This window comes from Phocoena sinus, chromosome 19 (genome assembly GCF_008692025.1).
Source record: "Phocoena sinus isolate mPhoSin1 chromosome 19, mPhoSin1.pri, whole genome shotgun sequence".
NCBI classification, from domain to species: Eukaryota; Metazoa; Chordata; class Mammalia; order Artiodactyla; family Phocoenidae; genus Phocoena; species Phocoena sinus.
This window is the reverse complement of record NC_045781.1, coordinates 14,368,058-14,382,032: the sequence shown is the minus strand read 5'-3', so window position 1 is coordinate 14,382,032 and position 13,975 is coordinate 14,368,058. Positions and strand designations below refer to the sequence as shown.

At 44.6% G+C, this 13,975-nt stretch overlaps 1 protein-coding gene across 10 annotated transcripts in view; it reads left to right on the top strand.

Moving 5' to 3' along the window:
• Window positions 1-453: 453 nt before the first annotated feature.
• Window positions 454-13,975, top strand: part of ZNF875 (zinc finger protein 875) — a 36,887-nt gene continuing 23,365 nt past the window's right edge. For 5 of the 10 annotated variants that reach the window (XR_004347089.1, XR_004347090.1, XM_032614508.1 and 2 more), the window contains exons 1-2: window positions 5,455-5,584; window positions 5,933-6,021. Coding sequence is in view for 5 of the 10 variants with exons in the window: in XM_032614508.1 (XP_032470399.1) it covers window positions 5,989-6,021 (33 nt within the window). In the remaining 5 variants the exon portion in view is untranslated. Of the gene's footprint in view, window positions 935-5,450; window positions 5,606-5,932; window positions 6,022-7,891; window positions 8,026-13,975 lie in introns of those variants that run through there. The other 5 variants (XM_032614506.1, XM_032614507.1, XM_032614502.1 and 2 more) reach the window with 4 other exon arrangements.

The following is a 13,975-nucleotide window of genomic DNA, read 5'->3' as shown; positions in this document are numbered from 1 at the left end:
GGATCTTCCCGGACCGGGGCACGAACCCGTGTCCCCTGCATCGGCAGGCGGACTCTCTATCACTGCGCCACCGGGGAAGCCCTCACTGAATATTTTTGATAATTATTTTTATATATTTTCTATATATTTTAGGGTTTCCATTAAACTGATGTAGAATTAAACTGATATAGAATTATATCAGAATAATTTATTTTAAAAAATTCCTACTTGAATGGGAGTGACTTTTACCTAGGAAAGTACATAAAAATGGGTGTCTTGAAGAAGTTCTTTCCTGTGCTATAATGGAGTGTTTTCAGGAAACAAGGTGTCAGACACCCCCACCCCGCCACTCCCCCAGGAGGGAAGGTGGAAAGTAGGGGTTCTCAGAGTGCCAGGGTCACAGATTTTTCTGGAAGGTTTCCATGGGGACCCTGGTTGGGCCCATCACTACCTGATGGAACACTCCCTGACTGGTAAATTGTCTTTGTAGACATGATGCTGAAAATGCTCTTTCAGCGTCTTGAAGGTTTTTATATTTGAGAAGTTTACAGAGAAACCCCTAGCAAAGACTTCAGGTTCCTTCTGCTTCTTTGCTCTTCAGTACCTCCCCTAGACCTAGTGTTAGATTAGTTAATAGTGTGATCCTTGGACCAGTAGCATCAGTGTCTCCTGGAAACGTGTTAGAAAAGCAGATTCTCAGGCCCTGCTGAATCAGAAACTCTGGAGGTGGGGCCCAGCAATCTGTCTTTAAGAAGCCCTTTGGGTGGGTCTGCTGTACCAAATTTGAGTTACTGACACACGTCTGCTCTCTACCTGGCCCTTCCACAGGCATCTGGATCCTCTTGGAATCTCTACTCCCCAGTGCCCCATCCTGGAATTTTCTAGTCCCTGCTACTTGAAGGCTGTCTTCCACAGCCCCTACGCTTCCTGGCTTTGGTTTCTAGTGAGTTCTGTGGTATGTATGTCCATGTTTGTGACATTCTGGGAGGGGTGGCCCAGGCTGTGATTTGCCACCTACTCCTGGTGTTAGTGGTGTTCAGAAGGGAAGGTCTTAGTGGTGTTCAGAAGGGAAGGGAGAAGCTTAGTGGTGTTCAGAAGGGAAGGGAGAAGCTGTGCTTGTGTGTTTCCCACTAAACAGAGAGACTGACACTCTCTATAGCTGTTTTATTTTTACTTTATCTCCTTGTCAACTTCACAGTGTAATAAATGCAGTTTATGTAAACATCTCTCCTGGGAGATGCATAAATATAAGTATTTATGTGAACACATAAAGTCTGCATATGTGGGTAATCTCCCCATACATATCATTTATTTATCCATCATTACATACCTGCGGTGTCTAGCTGATTCCTCTACCTTACTTCTGTCTCTGTACCCATCTCTACCTGAACATGTAGTAAATATTTTATTTTGAAAATAGACAAATATTATGTTTCCTTTGTGTTTTCTCTTTCACTGTGGAGCCTTCCCTCTGCTGGGGCTTCACTGTGAGACCCGCAGGACTCAAGGTCCTTTGGGAGGTCCTGGCTTCTCCTGAATCCTCTCTCACCTCTCCTGTTCTAACTGCTCTCTCTGGCCAGCTCTGCTGGAACAGACGGTATTGCCTGCCACCCTATGGCCGCAGGTGACACAGCAGAGGTGTGGGTGGCTGTCTCTTGACTGATTCCTAGTCTCACCTCTGAACCTGGGTTCCCACATGCATGGATTTAAGCACTGTCTTTCTGAGGAAGGGATTGTGCTCATTTTCCTCATCTCCTCTTGAGGGGCTGTTTCCCGTGTTTATTGACTCCTCGTTTGTGCCCATCACTTGCTAATGTTATCCGTGCTGCCCTCTATCTCTGTGTAAGATGGGAAAGCCTCCACACTTGACTGTCTCTTGTTTTTCATCCAATGTTACTCCCTGAATATACCCTCCAGGGCTATCTGTCTTCTTTGTTCCACATCTAGCACAATCCTTGTGTATCCACCTCCCTAAGGACTGTTTCTTTTTTTAAATATATATTTTAAAAATTTTATTTATTTATGGCTGCGCGTGTCTTCGTTTCTGCGCGCAGGCTTTCTGTAGTTGCAGCGAGAGGGGGCTACTCTTCGTTGTGGTGCGCGGGCTTCTCATTGTGGTGGCTTCTCTTGTTGTGGAGCACGGGCTTTCGGCACGCGGGATTCAGCAGTTGTGGCACGCGGGCTTAGTAGTCGTGGCTCGCAGGCTCTAGAGCACAGGCTCAGTAGTTGTGGTGCACGGGCTTAGTTGCTCCGTGGCATGTGGGATCTTCCCAGACCAGGGCTCGAACCTGTGCTCCCTGCATTGGCAGGCAGATTCTTAACCACTGCACCACCAGGGAAGTCCCAAGGACTGTTTCTTTATAGTGATTTTATGCACAAACTCCATATGTTCTTCCTGCCTCCTGTATCCCCATGAGCACCTCTCTCTGCCCCCATCTAATTATTTCTTCCCTCTCTCATATCCTATTGTTCTGTTAGTTTTCTGCCCTGAAAGTTGACTGCTAGCTTCTTAGTTTTCTGCCTTAATTTCTAAGTCATAGATTACTTTCAGGCTAAAAGTTTCCTTCTAGCCACTGTTTTATTCCTCATCATTCATTGGAAATTAAATCAATTTTTAATAATTTGACTCATCAGTGATTTAGACTAGCCCTTCTTCCCCAGTTCTGGAGTTTTGTTTTTCCCTTTTGTGGTCATTTTTATTTAAACTTTTGACCTTACTGAAACTAGAACTTCCGTCCAAAAATGTATATAGAGCTGAAGTTTTTGCCCTGTTTTTTTTGGCACTGTGTTTAAGGTGGTATCTCTGGGTATTCAGGTAACCTCATTCCACAGATTTCAATCTGAAGTATTTTCACTATTGTTTCTTCCAGTGATTTTGTAGATTGCAGGTCAATTTCTTATTCAACTTATCAGTGACACAGTAGTTTGTATGGCTTTTAATTTAAAAGAATATTTTTTCACTTTTTTTCTTTTTAACTGATTTTTATCTGATGTTAATTGTAACCAGATATGTTCCCTAGATAGGCATGACTAGATTTTTTTCCATTGTGTTTATAATTTAAATGGATTTTCACATCTTTGAGCCTCAGAGCCCAGATAGGAGTGTGGGAAATAGGACTCCTCAAAGGACAGAGATTAAATCTCAAAGCTCTTAGATTTATTAAGCAAACTCAGGTCCAGGGTAAAAGGGTTCTGTACCCCCAATTCCAGTGTGTGGAGTTTTTTTCCTCCACACATCCAAGCAATTCTGGGACACCAAATGAGTGTCCTACAATTCAACTCAATTCTGACACTGTTTACCCAGAGATAGGATCAGATTCCACAGGTGAGGGGCTCAGTTCTGCAAGACTGTTCCCCGCTCCACCTACCCAAGGTACCAGTCATAAGTCCAGGTTGTCACCTGGGCTTCTGACCAACTGGCTATAGATGGAGGTTCCAACAACGCCTTCCTCATTTAATTTGCTGGAGTGGCTCACAGAATCCAGAGAATCATTTTACTTACTAGATTACCAGTTTATCATAAAAGATTATAACTCAGGAACAGCCAGATGGAAGAGATGCATAGGCCAAGGTATCAGGGAGGGGTGCAGAGCTCTCATGCTCTCTGAACGCGCTACTCTCCCTGAATCTCTACCAACCTGGAAGCTCTCCAAACCCCATCCTTTTGGGGTTTTATGGAGGCTTCATTACATAGGTGTGATCGATTAAATCATTGGTCTTTGGCGACTGATTCAATCTCCAGTCCCTTTCCCCTCCCTGGAAGGGAGAAAGGGGAGAAAGTTCTCAGAGCCCCATCATCACCCAATCTGCTGTGATGTTTGATTTATTATAGATAACCTGTCAGCCTGGATCTCTCTTCACAGACTGTGTACACATGTCTACACATAAGGATCTGGATTATCTCAGAATCCCACCTCCTCGGCTCCCCCACCCCCCACCCTCCATCCCTTCTCTGACACTTTTCAGTCCCTCCATTTCATTTGTGCTCCTCTCAGCCCCATGCCTGACTTTGGTGCCCACTGAGTTCTTTTAGAAACATTCCACATTCAGGGATATGAAATCCTTGGTGAGGTCTGTCAAGGATTGGAATAGGGTGCTGGGCTGATCCTCCTTCCTGAACCCCTGTGCAGTCGGGGAGGCTGATGCTAACATGCGAACCTTTTTCTTTTTTACTTCTCCAGGCAAAGGGATATTGGGAAAGATTCTGGAGTAGAGTGTTAAGATTTAAGAGTATTCTTTGAATATTTGCACCATGATGGGCCTTGGAGGTGCCTTGAGGGTGGTGCTTTGAGTGGAGTAGTTATCAGGAAATTGTGGATTTTAAGGAAGTCAGGAAAGAAGAGATCACTGACAATTGAACAATTCAGGGTAAGCTCCTAAAGGACTCTTTCTGGCTACTTAATGCCCAGAAGCCAACCCCTCACCTCTTATCAAAGCTATAGGCCACTAGGTGCCAATGAGGTTCATGTAGCATCAGATCTATCTATGCTTTTCCTTAATGTGGGGATTTGGGGTACAGAATTTAAGGAAGCACCAAAAACAGTCACCAAGATAAATATTTTAATGTATTATCTTAAAAATAAAAATGATGAACAAAATCTCCCCCTCCCCCCAATCCATGATGAACAAAACTGTCAAATTATGCCTCCTCTTCACCCCTGTCTCCCTCACCATCACCACCACCACCACCACCACCACAAGCTCAGAAAGTTTCCTCCAAGCGATACCTGTGCCAGGGTTTGCTGGCTCGAGCCGTGGGGCTTCATTATACTACTACCACCAGGGAACCTTTTGCTCTTTACCCAAGTCCAGCCTCTCCACTCCTCAAAATCCCGGGCACACAAGACGAAAGCCACTCCCACCGCCATTCCAAGTTGGCCCAAGCCAATCCCGCTCTCTCCGAAAACAGCCTTGGTGTTCCCTGTCTATAGTGGCGCCCCCTCCCAACCTCGGGGACGTAAAGCCGGTGTCGCTCCTATCTGGGCGTCCCAACAGAGCATCACCCCGCTTCCCCACCCTCCAAGTGCTTTACTCTGAGCCGCGCCCACATCGGCCCGCTCTGGTCCAGCCCGTGCCGACCCTGGTTTCAGCTCCGGGAAGGGGACACCAGTGGAGACTTGGGTGGGGAAGCTTACTTAGCTCCTCCGCGCCGCTGCAGGTCAGTGCGCACAGTCTGGTCACCCGCCGCCGCAACACCGGGCTCCAGGACCACATTTCCTAGACTTCTCGGCGGTGTCCGCGACGCTCTCGTGGCCTGCAGATCTCATTGGCCCTCGGCGGAGAAACTGGTGAACCTCGCGGTCTGGGCACCTTAACAACGGGCTCCTAAATTTGGCTGTAAAAGAGGTGCAGATGTGAGAGTCACCCTGCCATGGAGAAGCCCACGCCCTCCTCCTTTCCACCCCAAGACTACACTCTCCAGAGGCCTCTGCGGCCACTTCCGCCCTCTCTTCCGCTCGCCCCTTAGCGTGAGGAGTTGGCGTAACAGGAACACTTCCGGCGGGTGGAGTCCGCCCGTTAGGCTGGTTGGTAACGGTGTAGACAACTGTATTCGGGTCCTTCTCACACCTCTGCTCTTGGTTCCCGAGCTTCAGCCTCAGAATCGGTAACGTGCACCCGGCGTTCCGTGAGTGCCCAATAGTCACTGCCTCGTCCACTCAGCACGTCCTCATGCTTGTCCCGGTTTTGCTCACGAGGACACAGTCTGCCTTAGGGACAAACCCTTACTCCACTGCTGGAGGATATGGGCTTCACTCTGCAGAGCTTGGGGCTGAGCTTGAGGGTGCTCCGTCACCCTGGGCCCTTTCTCCAGGAGGCTAGATGGGAATTGGCTTGTGGTGGTGAATTCTGTGACACTCCCAATCCCCAGTAGTGGGGCTCTGGAGCACACCCCGCCTGCACATGGGAGGGGTTTTCTAACTAGGCATGCTCTTTTTTCTCTTCACATCCTCAGATCTGCCTTCTGAGACTTTGCCCTTCTTCAGGGAGAGCACTCAGGAGATCAGGAAAATGGCCACGGGGCTCCTGAAAGCCAAAAAAGAGGTGAGAATTCCCGTAAAATTCCATCTTGGCTGTCAAGAGGATGAATCCATTCCCCTTTCTTGCTCTGGAGGCTGCCTTGTTGGTATTGGGCAAAGCACTTTCCTGGTCCTGGAGGAGTGGCTTACATGGAGTTTCCCTCAACATTTCTTTCTGCTCCATCCATACTTCAGTCATCCTCGAAGTAGTTAATTGTGAACAACACACATGGAGCAATTTAAATAAAAATACAGGGACATCCAGGCTTAATTGTCCAGTGATAAGGATGAAAGGCAGGGACAGCAGAGTAGACTGTGGCCTGAAGTGGCTAGGGAGGACTTCCAGGAGAAGTAGGGCTGTTTGAACTACCCCTGCGAGTCTGGTACATTGGAGAATTGGTGAAGACATACCAGTGGGAGGGCAGGAAGAATGGTTAGTCTGAGGCTGGGCCACTGGGCACACTGCCCTTAACACAGTGTGGGAAGGTCATATTTTAGGTTGATTTTTAAATAATGTACTGGTGAAGATACAGACTATCTTCACCAGTACATGATATAGTCTAACCTGAATTTTACATTTGAGAGCATTTTCAGCATCTGGCAATGGGGAGATTTCACCAAAAATTCTGGATTGCTTGCCTCTCAGAAAATAAACTGCACTCTACTTTGGTGTCAGGGAATTTGAGCTGAACAGTGTCTGCATCATTTGGACAGGTCCTGCAGAGTCTATTTGCCGTAGTTTCCATAGTATCCTCCATACTGAGGTTGAAACCATTGAAATCTAACGTTTTGCCTGTCTCTGTAATTTTTATTACCTGCCTGGCCCCAGAAGGATTTTTATTTTCCACCTCTCTGAGTCTGGGTGGCCAGGTCAAGTGCCAGGCTGAGGAGTGTAGACTTTGAGTAAGATGGATTTTTTTTTTTTTTTTTTTTTTTTTTTTGCGGTACACGGGCGTCTCACTGTTGTGGCCTCTCCCGTTATGGAGCACAGGCTCCGGACGCACAGGCTCAGCGGCCATGGCTCACGGGCCCAACCGCTCCGCGGCGTGTGGGATCTTCCCGGACCGGGGCACGAACCCGTGTCCCCTGCATCGGCAGGCGGACTCTCAACCACTGCGCCACCAGGGAAGCCAAGTAAGATGGATTTTGAAGGATGTTGAGAAGGGATTTGACATAGGAAATCAGAGCTATAGGCACATAGGAACTTAAGGGGGAACTTTCTAACCCCTGAGAATGGTGACTATGATGAGTTTGACTTAATTGAATGTGACTGATATTTATTGAGCACCAACACAGTTGCCAGGCTTGTTTACTATCATTTTTGATATGCACTAACTTTGTTATTTCAGATCTGCCTTCGTTGTCTTGATTTCTTGTTTTTTTTAAAATAAATTTATTTATTTTAATTATTTATTTTTGGCTGAGTTGGGTCCTCATTGCTGTGCATGGGCCCTCTCTAGTTGCGGTGAGTGGGGGCTGCTCCTCCCCATGGTACACGGGCCCCTCATCGTGGTGGCTTCTCTTGTTGCGGAGCATGGGCTCTAGAGTGCAGGCTCAGTAGTTGTGGTGTACGGGCTTATTTGCTCGGCGGCACGTGGGATCCTCCCGGACCAGGGATTGAACCCGTGTCCCCTTCATTGACAGGCGGATTCTTAACCACTGTACCACCAGGGAAGCCTTCTTGGTTTATTCTTAATCCTGGTCTCCATGTTAGATATTTACAATTTCCTAGGCATTATCAGAACAACTTTGAGAGTTCTGCATTTCTCATTTGTAAAATATTATATTCATCTGAAAAGTGTTAGTACCAAGAATGCATGGGAAATCTGGGGCATTTCCTAAGGTAACATTGAATCTTTTGTGTGTACTTTCTTCCCCACTTATAATGTTACTAGGGAAGCATTCTGATTTTCTGAGAAAAGCCAGAAATTTGTGTGAGCTGACTTTTCCTGCTCTTAATACTTTAAAAAAGAAAAAAGAAGAAAAAGCATTATGAAAACATGATGAAAGTGCACAAGCATTTGAATTGGTAAGTTGTTTAAGATGAAACCTGTGTGCCTAGAGGAGTACCTGGCACACACGATATGTTTGGTGCATGGAGGAACCACACCTTAAAGAAATTAATTTGAAGGAACTAATAAGTAACAAGGGAGTTTCTGTTTGTTTTGATATGTTATTTGGGGCATGTAATTAACCACATATTTCAGGGGGTTTGATGAGGATTTCCGGGTACTCTAATATGCATGACATCTGAATTACACAAAACAATTTAAGCAAATATACAGTAGGATATTAGCTATCACTGCCTGAGAGGGTAAAGTAGAATTTGTAACAAATGAGTTGGGCTGGCAGGCACATCATGTTACTAATTCTTAGTATTTTCTCCTTGATTCCATTGAACAAATTTGCTGAATGTTTACTGTTTGCAGAACTCTTGATAGACTACATTCAGGGATGTGTAAAGCACAGCCTGCACACTTATGAGTCTTGCATTTTATTTTTAGATTTCTTTATCATTGGGATTTGGTCAATTTTATATACATACACACACACACCCCTACATACATACATTTTGATAGACCTTAATGATAAGTTCGTATTGGATTAAAGCTAGTGACATTATATCTACTCAGACCCATTTTTTAATAGATGAAGGAACAACCAACATTTATCCAACTGAAAGCGATTTCTATAATAGTGCTTTGAGTGAATGATCCAATCCACTAGTTCTCAATTTGGGGGAACATTTAACTTGTTCCCAATATTTAACTGTTGCAAATAATGCTTCTGTGGTCAACTTTGTGCATGAAATTCTTTTATAGATTTGTATTTATTCTCAAAACTAAAATATGACAAAGTGAGTAGAAATAAATATTTTGAAGCAATGAGCACTCACACCAGTTGGAGCTTTGGAACCCTGCTTGTTCTAAAACATGTGATCCTGTCAATTATTTCTTCCTTTTTTGAGATTCCTTTCTTCCATCACCATGTTTCACTTTACACTATGCAGTTTTTTTGTTTTTGTTACACTATGCAGTGTTACATTCCCAGGGTGGACCTACCAGTGCAGATCTTCTTCTCTCATGTGAATGTTCACAATAATGTCCTGATTTGTCTCCCCATGCTGATATGTTCCTTTGCTACCCATTGCATCTGTAATCCTCACACCCCCCAAACATTACAGTAACATCACTTTTCTGTTCAGAAGTCTTCCTTCAGTGTCTCAGCAACAGTGCCTTAGATATTCAGGGCAGTCTTCACTTCAAATGTGTTCTGTTTATGACATCATGTTCTGACTATTCATTCTGAAAATGTGTTTATTGCCAGCACAGTGAAGTAATCTCATATACACCTTTAATTTAGATTAAATTCACTTTTTAGGCACTTGGCTGGGAAAAGAGAGAAAAATAACTATTCAAGTCATTCAAATAAATCTATCCTCTATCACCTAATGACTTCATGCCTGGGAGGCAGTGAGAAATGGGAGGACTGAATCTGTTGCTGTGTGAATCTCTCTTAGGCGTTTGTGACAGCATGAGCATCTTGACAATCAATTAACCTTGATCTCAAGGTTAATATTACTTGCAAAGTATTTTTCATATAACATGACTCCTTTATCAATGTATAGGTTAGCCTTTGCTTCATAACAAACTACCCAAAACTTACTGACTTAAAACAAAATAATTTAGGGACTTACCTGGTGGTCCAGTGGTTAAGACTCCGTGCTCCCAATGCAGGGGGCCTGGGTTCCATTCCTGGTCAGGGAACTAGATCCTGCATGCTGTAATAAAAGTTCCCACATATCGCAACTAAAAGATCCCACGTGCTGCAATGAAGATCTCACACGCGGCAACGAAGATCCCGAGTGCTGCGACTAAGACCCGGTATAGCCAAATAACTAAATAAATATTTAAAAAGAAAATCAAAATAATTTATTAGCACACAATTTGATAGGTCAGCATTTTGAGCTGGGCACAGATGGATGTTTTGCAGGTTTCACTTGTGCTCTTGTTGCTGCAGTCAGCTGGTGGTTTGACTGGGGCTGGGTGACTATCCATGCGTGACAGTTACCAAGCTGGTTGTCTCAGGTGTGTTGGTTTTTCTTGGTTCTTCTCCATGTAGGCTTGGGTTTGTTCTAGAGACTCTGCTTAGGCTTGATCAAACGATGGTCTTGGGTTTCCCTGCACAGCAAGAGAGAGGACAACCCCAATGGACAAGCACGTTTTAAGCCTCAGCTCGTGTTATGTTTGCTAATGTCCCTTTGATCAAAGCAAGGCACATAGCCAAGTGCAGAGTTGTGGAAGGGACTAACACAAGGGTGTAGATATAGGGAGATGTTATACAGTGGGGTTCATTACTGTAACTACCCTCTGGTCCCAGTGACCCATGTCCTTCCCTTGTGCAAGATAAACTCACCACCTCCCAGGATCCCCAGAAGTTTCATCCTCAAAGTCCAGTATCATATGCATATCAGTCTGGATGTGGCTAAGGCTTCTTCAGTGAAACTCTTTTTGAGTCAGAGATGTATACTAAAAATACAATTTATTTGTTTCCCTCTACCCCCAACTACCCACCTAGCACACAGTGGTGAGATATGGACAGGAAAACTGCAATATACACTCCCATTCAAAAAGGGAAGGAGTTGGAGGCACATAGGAGGCCTCTTCATTTTGAACTGTCTACATCCCTTTTAGTAAAGCTGATATGACTTCTTTGGAGTATATATATATATTTTTTTTATTTATATATTTTTGGCTGCGTTGGGTCTTCGTTGCTGTGCGTGGACTTTCCCTAGTTGCGGCGAGCAGAGGCTGCTCTTTGTTGCAGTGCGAGGGCTTCTCATTGCAGTGTCTTCTCTTGTTGCAGAGCATGGGCTCTAGGCACGTGGTCTTCAGTAGTTGTGGGGCACAGGCTCAGTAGTTGTGGCTCATGGGCTCTAGAGTGCACCCTCAGTGGCTTTCGGGCTTAGTTGCTCCGTGGCATGTGGGATCTTCCCGGACCAGGGCTCGAACCCATGTCTCCTGCATTGGCAGGCAGAGTCTTAACCACTGTGCCACCAGGAAAGCCCTGATATAACTTCTTTAAAAACTCTTTGGGTTTCCCATGTATCAGATTATATTACTCTATTAAACAAAAAGCTACAATCACATTTCCTTTCCAGATAGGCCTCTAATCTTTGGGCAGGGTGTCAGTGCTATGGGACAATACCTGCAAGAATCTCAGAAGCCCTTTTGTCTACTAGGTATCACCTTAACAATTTCAGAGGTCATAACATTTGGGTCTTTTAGCCAAACTCTTGATCTTTACCCTGAGGCCATTTCTTATTTTGAGACTCTTGTTGGCTGGAGAGACTGGAGATGTAAAACAGTTTTATTTTCCAATCCAGCAAGTCCTGGCTTGTCTATATTTCCTCTAACTTATGCTTGCGAACTGCTTAGTTGTTTCTTTAACTCTTCTCTTTCTATACATTATCATGTATAGAAGCTAGGTAGAAGCATCCAACTGAAGCTTTTAACAGGCTTTCAGGAGATCTGTTTAGTCAGATGTGAAAATTCATTAGGTATTTTTTCTTTATTCTAAATTAGTCCCCCAGACTTCTAGCTATGTTGCTACTCAGTGGGAGAGCTTTGAAATGGATCATCCAGTTAGTGTTTACCATACCCTCCCTACATGCATGGGTCTCAGACAAAGAAACCATGAATCTTTCTAGAGCTGCAGGAATACCAGTTGTATTAAACTTGTTGAAATGATGTAGGTTGGTCTGTAACGTAGCTCCTTTGTCAGAGATTTTCAAGGTATGTGTGTGTGTGTTTATTCTGAGGAGGGTCTATAAGATCAGATCACTACAGGGACTGGGCAGGAACTTGAATGAGTGAATAGTCTTTTTCTCTCTAACATTTAATTATGAACAGCTTCAAACATAAAAAAATACAAAGACTTGTACATTGACATTCACATACCCACCACCTAGATTCAATAATGAGTATTTTGCAACATGTGCTTTACCACCTGTCTATTCACATGTGTAGTCCTCTACCATCATTTCAAGGGTAGTATTCAAATATTGCCTTAAATGCACAATAGAGGACAGAGTTTTATATTCCTTTGACCTTTCAGACTTTCTGTAGGCTGCTACAACCTGCCTGCTCTCTTTCCCAACTAGCCACTTTTCACTCTTTATTCCCTCCCATCTCACATGCCTTGTCTGGAGTACCTAGCCTTCCTCGCTCCTTTATCCTTTGAATCCTGCCTAGCCTTTAAGACCAAGATCATACTGCCCTCTCATGAAACCATTTCTGATCTCTGTATCCTACAGTGACCTCTCCCTCTCCAGATTCCTCTGACCCAGTGATTTGCAACCATGACTATACACAGGAGCCCTTAAAAGTATAAAAGCCTTATCCCTGAAGAGTCTGATTTTATTGATTTGTGGTGGGACCCAAGAATCCGTAATTTAAAACACCACACAGAGGGCTTCCCTGGTGGTGGTTGAGAGTCCGCCTGCCGATGCGGGGGACGCGGGTTCGTGCCCCGGTCCGGGAAGATCCCACATGCCGCGGATCGGCTGTGCCCGTGAGCCATGGCCGCTAAGCTTGCGCGTCTGGAGCCTGTGTTCCGCGACGGGAGAGGCCACAACAGTGAGAGGCCCGCGTACCGCAAAAAAAAAAACACAAAAAAACACCACACAGAGAATTCCCTGGCAGTCCAGTGGTTAGGACTTGGCATTTTCACTGCCGAGGGCGTGGGTTCAGCCCCTGGTTGGGGAACTAAGATCCTGCAAGCTGCGCGGCACGGACAAAAACAAAACAAAAACCCAAAAAACAAACAAAAAAAAACCCTCACCACACACTTACTGTGTGGAGCAGTCAGTTGTCTGAGTCCTTACATTTATCAACTCATGTGATCCTCAGCACAACCTGGGAGATAAACACTGTTATTCTTAGTTCAGAGAAGAAGAAACTGAGGTGCTGAGAGGTTAACTAATGTGCCTAAGGGTACACTAGGTGGGGACAGATAGGTTCCACATCCAGGCAGAGTGTTTTGAATCCAGGCTCTTCACCACCATCCACTTCCATTCTTCAGGCCTGAGCAATGCAAGTGGCAGTGTGAGGGAGGGGAAGGAGTGAGCCCTGCCTGAAGTATACGTAGTGATGGGTTATTCATCCCCTGCCCCAGAGGCTGAGCTGCTTCATGTAGAACATAAATGCTTAGACCAAGTAGTCTCTGAAATTCTTCAAACTCAGCAAGAGAATTATTCTTTTAATGTAGTGTGTATGATGTCTTCCTCCTCTTCCTGCTTAGACTTAAAGCTCCCAATGTGAAAGAACTTTTGCTTTTATCCCCCATAGCAGTGAGCCTAGCATGCTGACAGTGATAGGTGCACAATGATGCTGGCTGGATAGAGATGGGAGAGTAATGGTCTTTGAACTATTGGCACGAAGGTCATGTATGGGAAGAGAAAAATTCTTTTTTTCATTGGCTGTAAATTAGACACAAGACATATTCACAAGAGAAAAACAATCGGAAATTTATTAACATGTGCATCATGCATACACATGGGAGTACTCAGTGATGGGTAACTCAAAAGGGGTGGTTAGAACTTGAACTTATATAGCATCTTAACAAAATAGCAATAACTTTAGAGAACTGACAAAACAAAGGAAAAGGACTTTGAGTTTCTAGGCAGCAAATTGTGGGAAGGTTAATAATATATGGGGGAACTAATGGAAGATAAGGGCTAGTTAGTAAAGGTTTGCTATGTAGATTTCTCTGGTGCCTATCCCTGGGCTGATAAGGGTCTAGAGTTGTATCTGGTGATTAATTTCTGTCCTCCTGGTAGAGAGGGGAAGGGGGACACCTTTGCAAATTTATGTTCTGATTTTAGGCAAATGGGAGAGGGCAGAGAGCTTTTCTTGTGTCTGCTTATTAATTGCCTTCAGCTCAAAATAATCCTTATGCCAAAGTGGCATATTTTAGAG